Source organism: Chinchilla lanigera, unplaced genomic scaffold, assembly GCF_000276665.1.
Source record: "Chinchilla lanigera isolate Chin_1 unplaced genomic scaffold, ChiLan1.0 scaffold00111, whole genome shotgun sequence".
NCBI lineage: Eukaryota > Metazoa > Chordata > Mammalia > Rodentia > Chinchillidae > Chinchilla > Chinchilla lanigera.
Window position 1 is genome coordinate 2,713,895 of NW_004955512.1, and position 19,561 is coordinate 2,733,455.

Genomic DNA, 19,561 nt, shown 5'->3' on the forward strand with positions numbered 1-19,561 from the left:
GAAAAAGAAACAATCTTAGAAGGGAGAAGTAACAATGATTTTTTTTCTTTTCTTATAGTTCAAAATTCAGCAGTAAAATTAAGTATGTTAGTACGCTATCAGAACTCAGTGGACTTATCCCAATGGATTGCATCCATATTCCAGAGAGCATCATCAAGTAAGTTTGATATTTTCTGAAGATTTGGTAAGAAATAGTATATATTTGTAAAGGGCAGAGGGGCTTGGCAAGAAACTCACTTCTAGAAAAGTGGGAAAGTGGCATCCAATTTTTAAAGTAAATATTAAACACAATAGTATCCAATAAACATAGTTCTTTTCCTATAGCCTTTATTTTAGTATTCTTTCTTTTTCACATAGTAATGTTTTGGGAGTCATTCATTATCACTCCTTGAATTGAATTTTGATTCTTCTTTGGAGAAAGTATAGCTTTAATATGAACCAGTGTATTTGTTATTTGTGACCCCTATTCTGCACAGGCAAAATAGCATCTTCACATAGTCTGGATGTCTTTATTGCTTGTATGACCACAGGAAAATAGAAACAAAATAACTTTTTTCTTCTAAATCTTTTTTTCTTCTTATATGATTCTCTTTAGGCACAAGATTTAGGGAATTTGCCCCGTGGTAGATGCAGGATAAGGAATTGTTTTCTTGCTCAGTACAGGATAATGGGGCAGCTTGCAAGTAGAAAGTATGGATAATGAAGGTCCCCAAAATAAGAATAAAAGTTAATTAAATATTTGGCGCCTGGAGAGTAAAACAGGGATACTGGAGAATGAACATTTCTATCTGGTACACTGTTGCAAAGAACCATGTTTTTTTCTTCTACTGTATCTGACTCACCAGTTTGGGGTTTGTTTATTTGTTTGTTTTAATTTGATTATATTGAAAGACACACAACCATCAGCTCAAAAAAAAGGACAAGTGTTATAAATCTTCCTTGTAAGATAGATAGCAAATGGGGTCTTCCAGTTTGTGCTTCCAGAGTTCTGTTATACCAAACTTGAAAGAAAACAGACACACAAACCGGAAGGAAGATTCTCCTTTAATGTGTGGTGGTGATGTTACCATGGGCCAGGCATGGAGGAGCTCTGTTTTGTCATTTATCTCACTCCTGTAGCGAAGCCCACTTTATAAATGCAGGGGAGATGACTTCATGAGCGGTTACTTATGGAAAGAATAAGTAGGAGCCAGGAAGATGTGAAATTAGAATTCAAATCCAGGGTAGCCTGGCACCAAAATTCCCATGCCCTTTTCAAGTACATTGTTTATCTCCTTCAAAATGTGCATCTAAATTCAAAGCTCACAGTAGGCATGTTGGTTTTCCTCCAACCCAAAGGGCCCTGGACATAGGATGCTGATGGATGCACAGGGTCACCTGGTTCAGCTGAATCAAGCAGACTGTTCATAGCAATGGCTTCGATCCTCAGTGATGTTACCGAGTTCCCACAAGCAGCACACCTCAAAGTTCAGGCTACTGGGCCCCCCAGTGGTGCACCCATCTGCAAAATCTAAAAGTACTGAGTCAGGCAGACACATATCTGTAACCCCAGCACTCTGGAAATCTGAGCCTGGAGGACCACAAGTTTGACCCCAACCTAGGTAACTTAGGCACAACCTAAGGTCTCCTGTCTGAAAATTAAAAAGGAATGGGGATGGAGCTCATTGTGAAGGCCCCAGTACCTTAAAATAAGCGGGCCACCCACCTCATCTCCTATAATGCTGTCTCTCTTTGTCCCTTGCAAAAAATAATAAGGACATTCACTCTAACAGGAACCAGCATTGACCACTCTGCAGGTAATTATGGTAATGCTCCCCATTACCATAGGTAGGTAGTAGGGTGAAAGGAGAAAGGGCTTTGGGGGCAATTAGATAAGGACCTACCTCCTTCTCCTGTACTTCTGAGACTTGCATTTAATTGGTGGGATATTGGGGAACGAACCCATGTCAGGGTTTTCACTGAGCTACATCTCCAGGCTTTATTTTTGTTTTGTTGGGGGTGGGGCAGGGTTTCACTAAATTACCCAGGCTAGCCTTGAACTTTCCATCCACTTACCTCAGGCTCCCACAGTCCTGAGATTACAGGCCTGCACCACCACACCCTGCCAAGCAACCTATTAAAACTCTCTGAGTCTGAGCTTTGGCATTTGTAAAATGGGGAAGTAATTTGCACTTCATTGGATGTCCTGAGGAGTGAATGAGCACAGTGTACATGAGCCACTTAGGCAGCCTCCCGGCACAGAGCCTGCGATCTGCGACATTGTTTATTATGACCCTTGTTGTTTTTGCAGACTCCCTGTGATATGAGGGAGTCAGACGTGGCCAGGGCACTTTCTGTGCACCTCCACACGTTAGTGCTCAAGGCTGCATTAGGGAAGAGGTTTCTGGAGGAAGAGTTCCATTTGGAAAGATTTTCTTCTGGAGGGAGCACTTTAGCACCGTGAATGTTCTCTGACATGTCTGTGTTTTCTTCTGTCTGCTGTAATCCAGCTCCTTGAATTTTCTTTCTGTCGTTTCTATCACTGGTCCCTCTTCTTTCATTTTCACACGAAGCAATTTTCAAATTGATACAAGCCATTCAAAAGGTCTAATCTCAGCCAACCCCAACAGCAGTATTCAGCTGGGATGCCACCTGCCATGAAAGGACTTAAATAAAAGAAGAATTTGCTCAAGTTGGATCAGATTAATATTTATTGATTATGGTTGATCCCCATTATCTGCAGCAATTATATTCAATAAAGACTCTGGAAATACTCAAATAGTGAATACTGAACTATTATTCTAGGGAAAAAATAGGGTTAGGCATCTTTTCATCACCAACCAGTATTTAAATTGCTTTGTGTGTGTTTCTGTTCGAAGTCACCCTATTAGATTATTCCATTGTCATTTTGTAATACATACATATGTCTTCTGTAAAGTACTTCACAGCCTTCTTGTGCCTCAGACTACCAGCCATCATTTCAATGCTATGCTTGGGCCATTTTAAATAGCAAACTCACCAACAAAAAGCCCTGAAGTAGGGAAACATGTTACTGAATGAACAGAGAAAAGGACACTTGTTTACAGTATAAAAGGAGAAGGTGGAGCCTCGCTGCATTGGACCTCAGTTGGTGATGCGTACAGTTGGCCACCTCAGATCTTTTTTGCCACCTGCGCATGTCCACAAGTGACCCAAAGCTATTGCATATTGATCTGGGAGTCACAAATACATTTTAGTGAAGAAGTAATTTGCAAATGTGGAGTCCACAAATAATGAGAACTTGCTGTGCATATTTATAAATTAGAAGTCATTGACTATGTCTAATGAGAATAAGTTTTCTCCCAAAAGCCAATTGGATAATTATTTGGGGAGGGTTTGTCTCTCACATTTTGATCATTATGTGAAACCTTTACCTGTCGTCTTTTCCATCTGTTTGCATATTTTCCTCATGGCATCTGTTTTTTATCTCATAAGGTACGATGAAGAAAGATCTTTTAAGAGAAGTGTGAGGTAAAAAATCTCCCAATCTCTATTACGCTGGATCCTCTGTGTGTATATTCCAGAGTTTTACTTGTGGGTGACCTCAACATGCTGCCAGAGCAAGAGGTTGTTGTATCAGTCCTTTCTGTACCATCTCTAGTCTTTGTCCTGTGTGTAAAGCTGTTGAGGTCAGCCTGATTTGCAAGAGAAACCTACTAAACCAGATACACTCCTGACTTGGCCCAGAATGCAAGCTAACTCACTGTACCCAACACACTGATCTGGATGTCCTCAGCTTTACTCAGCCAGCATGTTCCAGTCCCCTTGCTACTTTTATATCCACCTTCATGAAGGTATTTCCAAAGTAAACATACATGAACATCGATGGGAGGAAATTAAGCCGTGTTTGACTGAATGTGTCTTGGTGCACCAGAGTAGTCTGTAAAAGCGCACACACTCCTGGCGTTTGGCTCTGCTCTGCTGAGTTACTTTCTCATGCTCTGCTTGCTTCTTTTTTGTTTCTTTTCTACGTCGATAATTTTCGCTCATGCAGACTGGATGAAGAACTGAGAGAAGCTTCAGAAGCAGCTAAGTAAGACTCAGTTTCCGTTTAGCAGCTGGCGTGAGGTTGGCTTGCATTTCAGGAATGAGCGGGGAGAATCTGCATGCCTGGTATCTCATTCTTGCATCCTGATAGTAATGCTGAACTTAGAAAATTCCGTTTCTTCCATGGTAAATACTAATCCCTGTTGCTCCTCTAATCTGTTTCCCCCATGATGTTGAAGAAAGCATTTGTCATGGTTTAAACACACATGCCATTCTAGACACCTCCACAAAACACATCACAGACACTGCCACCTGGAGTGTAGCAGTATCCCTAAAGGTGACCTTTTAGCTATACTGAGGTAACAGAGCCTCACTAACTCATACTTAGGGTAAGAGTGATGGCAAGAAAAAATTTGGAAGATGGTTGTAGAATCAATTTCATGTCCTTCCAAGATTTAATGACAATGGTACCTTATTTAGTGACCAGGAAATACCGCTTACTTCATATCCCCCAAGCTATTCGCTAAGTAGGAGGGGGAAAGTCATTGCTCACTTTCGCTGAGGTATGATGTTCAAAAAGGGAAAATTAGAGTTCCCATGAAAATATAAAAGGAACACATGACAGCGGGTTTATTCAACCAGTTATTTAATGAGGGAAGGCATTACAATCAATTTGAAGAGTATTTGAGAAGCGCTCTATAATATCTCCCTTTATCTGCAGGGGATTTGTTCTAAGGCATTCCATGGATGCCTCAAACCAGAGATAGTACCAAATACTGTATACAGTATCCTCTGTTTATTCTTAGGCATACATACCTATGTTAACGTTTAATTTATAAGTTAGGCACTGTAGGAGATTAACAATAATAACTAATAATGAAATAGAACAGTTATAATGATATGCTATAATAAGTTACTTAAAACATATAAATTGTTTATTTCTAGAATATTCAGTTTAATATTTTCAGACCATATTTGGCCACTGGTAACTAAACCCACAGAAACCAAAACTGCAGATAAGAGTGCACTACGGTGTAAGCAACTTACAGAAGAATGCTTGGATGAAGTTGTGAACATCCAAAACTGGCTCATGTCCGGTGAAGCAGTAGACTGGGAGACATAAATCTACAGGTTAACCTCTGCCCCTCCTGAGCTGTAAAATAACCCTGGGAAGTCAGGAGGCGAGAGCTAGTCTGAAAGAGCACTAGTCACTTCCTTTTCTTGTTCCTAAGTTACAAATAATTTTATGACACTTCATGTTCATTGTAAAACAAGTGCTACTTGGCAAGTTTGCTATATTTGGTACATTAAATTTCTTCCCTATTGCAGATAGTGCTTACGCTATTAATTTTTAACAAACTCTTGTTTTAATAGCTATTACAAAAGCAGAAAGCCTAGACAATGTCAAAATGGCCACACAGTCTAAGTAAATATGACTTAAATTCTGACAGTTCTTCTTTGTAAAAGCCAGTTCTTCATCCAAAAAATCCAGGTAGACACTTTTTTCCTATGGTACTTTTTAAATGCAGGTAGCTTATAGAACTTCTTGCCTACATGTGGATCTTCTATATTAAAAATTAAAGAAAAGGTTTGTGCTGATGCTGCCGGTCTCAGGAACATCCTTTGAGAACATCCACCCTAAAGTAAAGCGCTGAATAAAAATAATGAGATTTATTTTTTAACAGTCCATGCTCTTGCTGTGAATTCAGTGCATAAGCCATTTGCCTGAAAAATCCTCCACTAAATATTTTTATGTCTTTTGATGGTTAAGTTGAAAAATATTTGCACATTTGAGCATGTGTAAAAAGAAAGCTTTCTGTTCTGTTGACCCCACCCACAGATGAGTAGAATACCTCAGAACCCTAGCATTTTAGCTATAAACTACATCTCCTAAACTGTCTTGTAGCCTCTGACGTGGCCCCTAAGTCCTGGGACAGCCTCCGAGGATGATTTTGGATTCGGAAAACATAGCCACCACAGATCTGTGGTCAGAACCAGATACACCCAGTTTCCTTCTATTGACAGATGTATCCGGACTCTCCACATGACTTTCTTAACAGCTTCAAATATACACTTTATCAAAGAACAAAACCTACCTCGTCCATGGTGTTGCTTCATTTCTATTGTGTTTTTAAAACATTCTGCCTCTCCTCTCACATATACGCACTGCCAGCACACACGCTGCAGCACAGACTACGCACCACCTCCAGTAACCTTTCAGAAGCCAGTTTGCTCAGCCTGCCCTATCTTTTCTTTAAAACCTTAGATCTACACAGAAGGGAAAATACTTTTGAAGAATAATGGTATTCCCTTCTTATTTTGCAAATGGGGAAGAATCCATCTGCTGCTTTGGAGCCAGGGTGTTAAATGATTTGCAAATTGCTGTTTTCTTTGGAAGGATTATTCTAAGATCAAAAAGCAGAAGGGCTGGATTTGGAAGATTGCCCTTTCCTGATCCATTCCAGCTTCTCTAAGTTTTTCTAGCACACTGTCAACACTTACTTGACTGTCCTTATTCATTAAAGTTGCCAAATATTCTCCGTAAAAATACCAGACCACCAGCAAGAAGAGTAGACGGTAAGGGAAGGGCAAAAAGCCACTGCCCCACCCCGGGAGATACTCTTCTGCCATTTTCAACAAAACAGCTAACCATAGTCTCAAACTTCTTATCTGTGAAAAGATAAATTAGCTTATGAAATTGTTCACGGTACAAAAGAACCTTTTATATTTAAAAAGGATCCTAGAATCCCTGTGAATAGTTATTTGCCAAAAATATTTCTGGGGAGTGAAGTAAAATTTGAAGTATACTAAGTATTGATTGGGAATTGACAGAAAGCAAATTTCAAGTTTGCTAACAGAGGAATCATGACCTGTTAGGGAATATCAGAAACAGCTAATATTGCCCCCAAAGGGTACACACAATCAGAATCTTTTATTTCCTTGTTTCACATGGTTACATTTTTCTTCCTAGACATACTCGGTTTGGATTAATGTTGAAACTCATTGGTGCTATCTGAACAGAGAGCTATATGGAGGGGTGTGGTGTCTAGTTATTTTTCTATAACAACAAGAAAAGCTAACACTTGTATTTTCTCTTTTAGAATCTTGAAAACTTATTCTTGTGGAAACTGAAAGCTGTATTCATGCGTAAACAGAATTAAGTTCCTTAGGGGGCTTTCCTTTGTGTATAAAATATTTGATTGTTTGGAGTACAAACAACATTTGACAATATTTAGTACACTGAGTAGGAAAGATTTGACAAGTTTGGCAAAAATAACAAGGACAGAGGAGGTGTCTGAAGTTTTTAATCTTCCTTTTGTTTCCAAATCATGGGTAATTATTTCAAAACTGAGGTAAAAGAGTCGCTTAATCTTGTCACCTGCTCAGGTGTGGATTTGCTCAGCACTTGCACATTAAAGAGGTTCCACTGCCCCAAATCAGTGATGCCGACATGCAGTAAGAATGGAGAAAATACTGACTGCTTCCTGTTTTTTCTTTGCACTCAGAACTAGCTGCCTTTACAATGACCCGGAAATGTCTTCTATGGAGAAGGAGTAAGAATCCCCATCAACAGCAGCTGTGTGGTTACTTGTAGTGTTGTATGGCTGGGCTTGCAAAGAAAAATAATGCATTCAGGATTGGGTAAACCCCCTCTAGATGTTCAGCTTTTATTACTATATTTTTGAAATTAGAAACTTGAAGACAAATGTGCCAGCTTAATCCTTCTCACTAGTACTCACCACTAAGGACAACTTAAGTCTTTTCACAACATTCTATTTTTCTTATCAAAATTGAGGGGAAAATAAATATTGGAGCCAGATATAACAACATTTGGACAAGAGGAACACAACTCTGCTTTCTGAATTACATCATCTGTTATAATTAGTGAAAGCTGGACTTCCATGTGAATGTAAAATTTTGATGATAGGGGAGTAAGATCCTTGTTTTGCAAATTCCAGGAGGCAGTTGAGTCTGCACAGGACTTTAGGAAAGATGGAGTTGGACGATTCCGATCCTGTGAGAAGCAGGAGTCTGACACGTATTGAGTTTGTGGCATGTGCCAGACTCTGTGTAAGAAGCCCACACACAGTATCTGATTTTAATCCTCAGAATAAGCTTAAGGTACATTTTGCAAATAAGAAAATGAGGCATAGAGAGATTATCTAACCAGTGCAAAGTTTTATAGCCATAAAATATGGCCTAGAGAAATATAGGCATATACCAATCTGCCAAAATGAATCTCATTATTCTGTATTACCAATATGCATTAATAAAAAATTTTAAACTTCCCAGAACTGGGATTTGAAACTTAGTTATGCAGATCTGGAGCTAATAATTTTTAAATCAGAAAGAGGTGCTCTGTGTGCTCAGATAGGAGTGCCATCTCTTGTTTAAGGATAAAAGTCACTCACCTAAAATACCAGAGCTTGTAGTGGCCACATCAGGGTCAGGGAAGCAACTGTGACCCCCCGGCAAGAGGCTTCTAGTTTGCTTTGAGTGGTAGAGCATGAACATTGTCTTTATTCTCAGAAACCAAGAAGAGGAGGCAGTGATCAAATGTCAGTGTGTCTGTGTTGTCACCCTGTTGTTCCCTCGAGGCCCACAGAGAAGTTGGAAAGACACAGTAAAGTGCTTCTGCAGCTGCCATGTTGGCTTTATAACTTAGAGGAAGTGTAAAAACAAAATTCCAGAATGGCCCAACTGAAAAGGGCACAAAGAACAAAAGTTTTAACCACATGGCTATTTTTCTGAAAGTCGCTGTTGTCCTACCTTTTCAGATGAAGGCTACCAAGCAAACTGCCCCATGAAATTCTGCAAAGGAAACATATATCTCAGTCTACCATAATCCATTTTGCAAACATAGTACATTTCCTTCTTTAGCAAAACAGCACTGCATGAGCAGTTACAGCTCACAGCCCAGTGAAGGAGCTTTGTAAAAGGTATGTCCTGATTCCCGGTCACTTACTGGCCTATCAGTGAATGGCTGTTACATCTCCGGGCTTACCCACTCCTCTGCCGCTTTGCCTGGTACACGGGGCTCTTTGGGTTGAGAGGAGGGAGGGCATTGCTTCTAGTGTGGGTTCATCCAGGCTGGACATGGGGAGGGAGGGACACTACAAGCTATCACAATAAATGCCCACCTGGTCTCTCTGTCCTAAGGCATGCAGGCCACATGATCACTGTGAGAGGGCGTGATTCTCACTGCAGGACGAGAGTGCCCCAGATTATTTCTATTTTTTCTGATTTCAGTCCTAGATTTTTTACTTTCTTAGTTTTAGAAGGAGGGGCTTTGCTTAAGCTTTTCTAGCTTCTGTTCACCACAGGCTGTCGGGACAGAGAGGAATGCTGTGTGGAAGCATTTTACGCCTTCTGAAGCTAGGATGGAAAGGGTAAAGTGTAAAAGAGACACAAGCTCTTTCAGATGCCTCAGTCAGGCTGAGAATAAAATGAAACGTGCTGAAGCTGTCGCAATTTCTCATTTTCTTCTGAGAGAGAAGGGAAAGTTAATGCCCTTCTCTGTCTCTTCCTACATAAAACATAAATGTTTTTATTTGTCATCAAATAAGATTGCCAGAATTTGCAAAGAACATCATTTAATTCATTAGAAGTGAAAATGGCCTATTGTAATATTATCAGAAGGTTGCTTTGTTTCACTGCAAAGTTGACTGTAGAAAATGTAGCTCACTATGAGGTAAACTCCTTTAAAATACTCTGTTCTGATTAAAGGTAATTTTTTCAGAAAGGATATTTTAAAAAATAGCCCTAGGTATTTTTCTCCTTCATTCTTAGGTTCAGATTGTGTATATGTAGTCATGTCCTAAGCTTGTAGGCTGGCTCTGGTATTTTTAAAAATTACATGATCAAAGGTGGTTCGCTTTGACTAGACTTAAATTAGTAGCATTTGCAATAGCTTCATTAGTGCCATGCCATAACTGTTGTCTCAAAAATTCTTCAGAATTTTTGTTTTATCTTATAAGAAAGTTGCATTCGCTTACAAGCTTTTAAGCAAGTTGTCTGCTTGTAACTGTCTCTTGTTCTTCTCATAAACTGGGTAAGTAAGTTTCAGTCTTTCAGCTTTTTTGGTTACCAGAAACTAAAGGGATGAATTAAACCCTAGAAAGTTTACAAAAAAGTCAGAAAAAAAGAAACATGTTTTGAAATGGGCAGCCTGGTGTGAATTTTGGCTCAGATTTTTATTGGGGGCCCATCTGGGGAAACACACTGACCGTGTACTTGTAATTGTACATAATATTTTTTGAGAACCTTCAATAGCATGCCGTGGTTTAGACTTTTCAGGCAGTGTTCCTCAAATTTTGGCTTAGTGATACCTTTGTGACCTGTGACAGGAAGTGAGCCAACTCCATGAGAAAGAAAATAAAATGGTAGTCACCAGATGGGACCTACTACAGAGTTCTTGAAACCACTGCGGCCCAAAGTACATTTTAGGAGCAACCCTCACGCAATATAAAAAATGACCTGTAGAGTAAACCTGTGTTAGGAGAAAAGCATGCTGGATAAAAGGAGGACATCTCCAAAGTAAAATTCTGCAGATGAGACAAGACCCAGCGCTCAGCACCCTTCACAGTGCCCAGCATGGCCGGACTCCAGATACACACTAAAGAGACAAGGTCATCGCAAGTAGAGTAACTGAAGGGAAGAGACGACTTTCCCTTTTGAAAAAGCACCTGAGCTGGGACTTCCGGCTGCCTAGAATTAGACATTCTATTACTATTACTAAAGCATTAGACACAGTTGATACGCATGGTGGAGGAAACACTGGGCTTGATCCTTGGCGTGCTGTAAGAGGACTACTTGCTCCGATTTACAGTATAGGAGTGGAAGCAGTGCTAGGTTTCTCAGCCCAGTCCCCACGGCTACAGAACGGTGAAATTGCTGATGACATTTCAGATGAAAGGCCCTTTACAGTTACAAGCTAGACAAGCAGCACGGGTTACCAGTGGCTTTATTTGCAAAACTGCTGCAAGAAATGCTACTCAGTTGCAAAAGTTCCACAAGTAAACACTAGTAAAGCCTTCACAGCAGGCACACTGATGATTCAGGAGGCCAGAGATAGTGCAGTCTGCAGGAACTTCCTAAGTTGCCTTTTTCAATCAGTGGTTTCTCTTTTTGTAATAACTACAATTCCTTAGATTATTCACTGGCTTTTAGTTCTCTTCCTGTAGGATAGATGTACTAGAAATTTGTATTTCATCCACTAAACAGCAGAAGAGACACACAGGTGCTTGAGGGGCAAGTTTGTGTTGCAAGGCTGGAGATGGACCCCAGGGCCTTGCAGGTGCCGGGCAAGTGCAGTCCCACTGAGCGGCAGCCCCAGCCCGAAGGAAATTTTAGACTTATGCCCTAGATATTTGGAAACCCTGATATGCTCCCAAGTCTTTTATTGTCTTAGTTATTAAGATCCACTTACTAAATTACCTGGTCCCTTAGGTTAAACCCTTTGACTCCTAGAAAATTACTTCTTGGTTTTTTAATTTTATTTTTTTATTTTGGTCACTATTTTACTGTTTACTTCTTGCTATTTAGCACTTATCAGATATTTATTTTAGGCAGACGATTATGTTTCCTTTACAAGTTTATTAAGCAGGGTTTTATAGGAAACAGAAACAGTGGAATATATATGTTCATACATAAAATTTTAAGAAGGAATTTATTAAGTTGGCTCATGTCATGGTAGAGGCTTGCAGTGGCCCCCTGTGGGCTGAGAACCAGGAGAGCCACTAGCTGCTCTAGGCGGCCGGAAGTCCCAGCTCAAGAAAGAGGCCAATGTGCAGCCTGGGCCTCAGGCTAAAAGCCTAAGAGGCCCCTGGAGGGCTGCGGGTGCCAGTGCTCAAGATGTGAAGAACTTGCAGTCTGGAGTCCGCTGGCAGGAAAACCTACTGTCCAAAGGAGAGAGAGCCGGCTGGTCCCTCTTCTACTTTCCGGCCCCTCGAGGCCCCAGCGATCGCCTGGTGCTGCACACCTTAGGGACAGGCCTCCCCCTTGGTTCATGGCTGCAGGGCCACTTCCCTAGAATCACCACAGACACTTCCCTCCCTCAGCCTGGTCAGGGCTGTGCACAAGACTGTCCCTCACTACGAGGAAAGGGCACTTAGTAAAAAGGGATCCTTTACTTCCAGAATAGAGTAATAATGGTCCTTACCTGAACTGACTTCAGGAACAAGCCTTAACCTGCATTGTTTGTTTCCCTGGATCATTTTGAGAAGGGATAAAATGCTTCCAGAAACAATTTTGTGAACAATAAAAAGATCATCCCCTGTTTTTGAGAAAAGCTTAGCAACTAGGGGAGGATTGTGTTTTACTAGATTTTTCTAATACTGTGAAGAGTTTGCATGATTTATTTTCAGTAAGTCTATTGCAGAAAAAAGCAAAGGCATCCCACCAAATCGTTACTGAGTATTTCTCCTTGGGTTTCTCCTGTCTCTCTCCCTCTCTCTCTCCCCCTCTGCCTCACAGTATGGACCTGAAACTGAAAGAGAAGCCCTAGCTGGCCCTGGCTGAGGACAAGGCTGCTCTTTGCTCTATGAAAAGAAACACATCTGCGTGGAAGAGACAGGGCTGACATCACCTTTTTCCACTTTGCACTGCCTGGTGCCATTCTAAATTCCTAAGGGGTGAAACAGGAAAGGAACTTGTTTACTTCTACCATTTCTATATGAAATCGTGTGTATTTTCCTATTTTGCCAATTATGTGCCTCAGAGTTTTTAGTTGAACCTTAGCAAGAAAGTAGGACCTTCCATTTCAAGATTTAGTTAACCCTTGGTCAGTGGTATTTGGTCCCTTAGGCAGATGTTTACCAATATAGTACGTTAACTTTAAATCCACTGTTAAGGATCAGTGGACTTATCCATAGAGAGCGAGATTGCTTCATGGTGATCACTTCAAATTTCAAGTACACAGGGCTCACACTCTGCTCTCCCCAGCGAGAGCTGCTGCCTGTAATGCCACCTTCAAAATTCTAAGCCTGCTTAGGAAGCCATAGGCCAGACACAGGTGTGGAAACATCAGCAGCTGAGTGTGCCACTGTCACATGAGTCTTCTTTCACCTCTCAGAGGGAAGCCAGACGTTCTTATATCAGTTTTATTTTAGTTATCATGATTTAAAAAATTGATCTTCTGGTGCTGGGGATTTAGCTCAGCAGCACAGCGCCTGCCTGGCAAGCGCGAGGTCGTGAGTTCAATTCCCGGTACTGGGGGAAAAAAAAAAATGATCTTCTAAAATATTATTTTCTCTAACGAATGTTGAATACCTTCATTTGCAAAACTTAAGGCTGAATGTTAGAGGCTGTCTATGCTTTGGGCCACGTCAGGCTCAAGAAGTTGTACTTTAAGTGCCAAGAACTCAAGACTGAAGTAACCCACTCAGAAATTATTTGGGAACATTCAGTTATCCAAATTTCTCTCTCACATGCATTATAGAAAGTGATTTGCTTTAAGACATTCTAATCTGACCACAGGTCTCAAATTAAATGTTTGTGCTACCATTTACAAAACAGTTTCTAATTTTCATATGCCCTTTAAAATGCCAACATGACTTCTAGTCTGTTGGCTTTTAGCATAGAGTTTGGCAAACTGTGCCAACTCTAGGGCACCATCATCAGCTAAGGGTGGTTTTCACGTGTGTGATTGAAAAAATTTAATTTTTCATGACACAAAATTATTCAAATTTTAGTATCCATAAACAAAGTGATGTTGAAACACAGCCACACAAATTTATTTTCCTACTGTCTACAGCTACTTTCGTGCTACCTCAGCAGAACTGAGTAGTTATAACAGACCATAGGGCCACAAAGCCAAAAACATTTACTGTCCTTACAGAGAAAGTTAGCTGGCCTCTACCCTACCAAATACGTCTTTTCCCACCCCACCCTACCCCCGCTACCATTTGTATTTGGTTTCTCCAGCAGAATGGACAAATAAGGCTCCAAACTAATTTTTTTTTTCCTGGCAAAAAGATATTTTCTATATCTGCAGACAATCAAAATACATGGTCTGCTGAAAAAGACAAAGAGTGCTAGGTGCAAAAGCCTGGCTCAAGTTGTAACTGAGACACTCAAAGTGAGCTCTGCTAAGAAGTTCCTCCTGAGCTATTTTCTGGCATTTCGGAGGTCCTTGGTTTCCCTCTGGGCACCATTCTTAATTCTCCAGTGTCACCTTTTACAAGTAACCTGGCAGAAATAGAGAAGAAATGGGAGAGGACTCTGTCAGGGTAGTAACCTCACTGGGGACAGATGTCCAGGATGCTTTGAGCCATGGGTATAGTAAGCCCTGAATTACTTTGAAATAGATAATCTTTGCATCAGTGACTTTCTCTGCCCTTATTTGCTGCATGTCTGCTTCCATCTCCCTTGCACACATGCTCACATAATACACGAGTCAGCTCTTTACTCCGTTAGCCTCCATAATTATCATCCCTTCTTATGCCTTCCAAATTAGAAAACATATTCTTTTGGATCTCCTTTCTCATGTCTGGCTAGTCTGACAAAAGCCCTACAGCCCACCCACTCTCAACCCAACCTTCACCATTAGAAGCCCAAAGAATGCCTGCCCCCACATATGGTGTCAGTATAAGTATAGTTACCCAGTTCTGGTTTGTTCCCCTGCTTCACAGCTTTGCTATGTTGAATCCAAGTCACTCGGAACCCAGGGTTCATCCCAGTGGTGCAAACCAGAGGACACATAGGTGTAGGGAGAGGGCTCCTGTTACAGCCAGCCTGGCATGGCAACAACCTAACCATTCGGTCTTTGAACTCATCCAGCCTATTTGTTTATAGACACTGGCTCAGGTTTGAAGCTTTGTCTTCCCACCCAGGAATGATGAGCCTCTTTCCTGATCCCCCAATGTTGTTTTGAGCTGTCCTGTGGGCTGCAGATCCAGTCTGGTATTTAGGTATCTGCTATTTTATTACCTTAAAAGGACAAGTTAATTTATGTGCACATGCTAGAGAAAAGCTACTGTGTAAATTCAATCCAAGTAAATAGAAACCTAGATGAATCCTGAAAAAAATAGTCCCTACACAGATAGGTAGACAGATGTGAATGCGCACATCATTCAGCTCCCTAGCTCTTGCATTCTGAGCATTCTTGCTTGGTTCTGACTTCTGGGAACTGCTTTGCACTTTTCCTGTAGATTTGTTGTTAAAGGAACCAAGGGCTCGTTGTGGGGCAAAAGTATTGTTTTTATTCAAAATGGCAACTGTTTTTTGTGTAGCTGTTGATTAAAAGCAAGAACAAAAATTTGCACTGAAGATACTGCAGAGGAGCAAGAAAGTGAGGGCAGTAGCTGGGTAAGGAAGAAACCCTGAAGTTCCTGTTCCTGAAGCCATACAATGTTTTATGGGTTCCTCCCAAGGCCAGTGCTGAGAGGTGGGAGGAAATCAGTACTCCTGGCCTTTAGTAATGGCACTTAACTACATTTGCACTGCGCGCATCTCATCACAAAGCCTCAGTAGTTTGCTCCTTTAGATACATGTAGATGTGCACAAATTAACCTTTTATATATTTAAAGACTTTTCTACCATGTATAGGTTTGCTCAGAATAAAGTGTGGATTAGACTTTGTTTTGGTAAATAAATAAATTCTCCTTAAATAGTATGGATTAATAATATAAAAATATGTAACAACAGAATATATCTATATAAGCTCTCTGTATTATTCAGAAATAAAAGTTAATTCCACATGTTTATGGCTTGCGTTCTGTGTGTCAGCAACAATCTTTCTGCATCTTTACTTTGCAACATTTTTATTTGGACATCTGTCAGCTTGGCACTTGGTACTGGAGGGCTGTAGACATTCAGGCCTTCCTAGCCACCCAAGCTTCCTTCTCTTTTTATTTTTACCTGTCATATGTCAGAGTTGATCTGCTACCCTTTCAAATGCATTATTTATTCTTTGGTTAAACAGTTTTTCATTTTGGAAACATCTCCATCTTTCATGGTAACTTGGTTTTGCCAACTCCTCTCTTCTCTGTCCCTTGGTCTGTATTTACTTTTAAAATGCACTCATCTAAATGTTGGGGCACATGATTAGCTTGGGCAGGACCGGCTTGATCCCCAGCACTACACACACACACACACACACACACACACACACACACACGTCATTTGATATCATTTTATCTTCAGTTCTGTTTGGTTTTCAAACTTCTATAACCTTCATGATAAACCAGAGTTAGGAGTCACCACTGTGCTTTTAAAACCAAAAAAGGGCCAGGCACGTAGCTCAGCGACACAGTGCCTGCCTGGCAAGTACAAGGTCCTGGGTTCAGTTCCCAGTACCAAAACATAAATAAACAGATGTGGACTCCTGCTTTCTGGTAGGCTGTTGGACTAGCCAAACAAGAAATCACTTTACCATTGCTGAGGTACTACATGCTCTCATGAGCTAGAGGTGAGTCCTGGGGATATTGACCTCCACTGAAGGAAGGGAAGAAGCAGAACAGAAGGCTGCTATGTGCTTGCAGGCAAATGAAGACGATGCTATTCCATGGTAGACTGAGATTGCATCTGATCTGATTACCTAACCCAAGTGGTAGGAATTGGAGGCAGGCTATGTGTCCAGCACGAGGGGTGAGGACGGGTAAAATGTAGCAGGCAGGCACTGGTATACTACACAGCTGTGAGAAGCCAGAAACCGTATTCACAGAGCAACATGTAAATCATAGGGTAGAGTTGAAAAAGCAAAAAACAATATTTGTAACACAGTGCCATGTACATAACTTCTTTTTTTTTTTTTTGGTTTTTTTCTCCAGTACCGGAAACCGAACTCACGACCTTGCACTTGCCAGGCAGGCGCTTTGCCGCTGAGCTAAATCCCCAGCCCCGAAAGTTAATTTATTTATTTATTTATTTTATTTTTTTGTTTTTCTTCTGGTACAAGAAATCGAACTCACGACCTTGTGCTTGCCAGGCAGGCGCTTTGCCCCTGAGCTAAATCCCCAGCCCATGTACATAACTTCTAACACAAAGGTGTGTATGGTGCAGAGCCCATGCATCTTTAAGCACTTAGCACACTCACTAGAGTAAGTGTATGGAGTGAGGATCAGCGATGCAGTCGGAGCCTAAATCAAAATCCAAGGAAGGCTTCTTTGGCTGAAGTTAAAAATTGGAGTAATAAAGACCATGTTTCAGGCACCGAAGTCAGGACTTTCAGTAGCTCATAAAAAAGCTGTGATCAGCACTTTGGGTCCTCAAGGGGATATCCCCTCCCACAGCTCTTGTGCTGTTTCTCTGCACTCACGGAGCCCGTGCATCGTGCCAGGAGGCCGCCCCAGTTGCATCAGCCTGTACAACCAGAGAGCTTTTAATTAAGCTGGTGCCTTTGGCCACATCAGTCCTCACACTGCTGTGGGCTTTACAGAGCAAGGACACTTGCTTAGGAGCCTAACTTGCCAGAGTAGTTTTGTTCACATTCATTTAAAATAACACTCTTTAACCAGGCAAAAAATTATTTTTTAATATGTGTTGATACTTAGACTATATAAATAACTGTTACCCACTATCTCTGGCCTCGTGCCTAGCAAGGAAACTACAGCCCTTAACTCTGGATCATGCTTGTGAGTCTTTTCCCACTAAGATCAGTGACTGAATTACCCAGCTTTCCCTTGTATTCATACGTATTGCTGCAGTAACAGAATACCCTTGATTCTAATTATTCATGGCAGTAGTTATATCCTAGAAGGCAAGAACACTGACCTAGTGTACACTGACCATTACTGCTATGGGAACAGAGCCAGGTTCCTGTGAACCTCAGGCCACAACTTTTCTGTCAATTGACCAATAATATATAAGCTTGTTTCGTGTATTTTTGTTCAAAGACACCTTATTAAATACACATTTTGGTTTGATAGCCAACAGCCTGACTGTAACTCATGGTTGAACAAAGCTTCTCTAACAGATACGTTTTCTCCATAAGACTTGTTCCAGGGGCTGGGGGTGGAGCTCAGTCATGGAGCATGTGCTTAGCATATGCAGGGGTCTGGATTCAATTCCCAGCACCAGAACAAACAAACAAAGCACATCACAACCTCCTTGCATTCAGGAACAGTAGACAGCCCTTCATCGCTACAACTGGGAGATATTTTAAACAATCAAAATCATCAGCAAAAAAACTTAAGAAGTGCCCCCCCCCAAAAAAAAAATTCCTTGTAAAACTATGTAGGCTGTGGAAAGGGGCACTTGTTTAGAGTATGAAAGCTAAAAAGGCTTGGCCTTACCTTGTGCAACCTCCATTGGGGGCATGTACCTCAGGAAACTCGAATTTTATGCCACAGCATACATGTCCATAAATGGCAATAAGTGCAAGGAGTGTTGGTTTAGGGATATAAATAAATTTTAGTTAGTAAATGAATTTGCAAGTATGGAATCCATGAGTAATGAAGATCTGTTGTGTCCCATAACTTTGTAGCCTAAACAGTGCTCACTTACTTTCATCATTTTGTGGGTATGGGAAAGCCGGGCACAGTGCAGAAGGTCCTCCACTTCCGGTCTCTGGCAGGTCAAGGTGTTGGCCCAGGGTCTCTCACAAGGCTCCACCCGGGTTGTACTGGGACAGAATCTACCCACAAGCTACTGCCTATGGTTGTTGGCAGGATGCAGTTTACCAACAGTGGTTGTGGAGCGGAGGGCTTTATCGCTGGCAGCCTGTCCCTTGGAGGCCACTCTTTGCCTTGTGGTTCTGTTCACATGGCGGCTTATTTCTTGGAAATCAAAGAGAAATGCTAACAAGGTGGAAGTTCCAACTTTTAATGTGATCTCAGAAATGGTATCTGTAAGTTTTACTCTGTTTTTAGAAGTAAATCCATAGGTCCAGCCCACCCTCCATGGGAGACTGCTGACAAACACTGTAAATACCAAGGGGGGTCACGGAGGCCACTGGGGAAGTCTGCCTGCCGTGTCCCCGTCCTTCTGCAGATTCCTCTTACAGCAGCCAGCTTCTTCTCACCTGTTCCTGAAGTTACCTCTCCGTGTTGCTCTTTTCTTTCCCCTTTCTGTGGCCTCCCCAGAATCCCTTTAGCTCAGTCACGTCCTGGTTTCAATCTTAATCTCAAACCGTCACTATCCCGCTCAGTCTCTGTGCACTCTCTAATCTCTGTGTAAGAAGAAACAGTAAACTCTCTTCCCTGAGCTGATGAGACCATTTTCTACCATTGCGTTGTCTGAAATCACACATAGTAGGGGTTCTGCTTACTAGCCATATTACTCTGGATGAGTGACTTCTCTGAGCCTTAATTTATCCACGTTTCTGCACTGTGGATAAAATTCTCATCTTGCTAGTTTATATAATAGAGAAGTGGAACTTAAATGCCTAGCCTAGTGCTCAATACAGAGAAGACATTCAAAAAATACTAGTTCTTCTTCCCTCCCTCTTCTTCATCCAGCCTTTTCTGACAGTCAGCCAACATCTTCAGATCCACTCCCAGCCCCACCTTTGGCTTTTTTTTTTAGTACCGGGAATCGAACTCATGACCTTGTGCTCACTAGGCAGGCGCTGTGCTGCTGAGCTAAATCCCCAGGTCCCCCACCTTTGGTTTCTGAC

General features: G+C 41.4%; 1 protein-coding gene across 1 annotated transcript in view; it reads left to right on the forward strand.

Moving 5' to 3' along the window:
- Nucleotides 1–13,173, forward strand: part of Prune2 (prune homolog 2 (Drosophila)) — a 257,295-nt gene extending 244,122 nt beyond the window's left edge. Inside the window, exons 18-23 of the mRNA XM_013506527.1 lie at nucleotides 59–157; nucleotides 3,454–3,489; nucleotides 4,013–4,051; nucleotides 7,512–7,559; nucleotides 8,887–8,945; nucleotides 12,481–13,173. Coding sequence (XP_013361981.1) covers nucleotides 59–157; nucleotides 3,454–3,489; nucleotides 4,013–4,051; nucleotides 7,512–7,559; nucleotides 8,887–8,929 — 265 coding nt within the window. The 3' untranslated portion in view covers nucleotides 8,930–8,945; nucleotides 12,481–13,173. The remainder of the gene's footprint in view (nucleotides 1–58; nucleotides 158–3,453; nucleotides 3,490–4,012; nucleotides 4,052–7,511; nucleotides 7,560–8,886; nucleotides 8,946–12,480) is intronic.
- The last annotated feature ends 6,388 nt before the right edge of the window (nucleotides 13,174–19,561 follow it).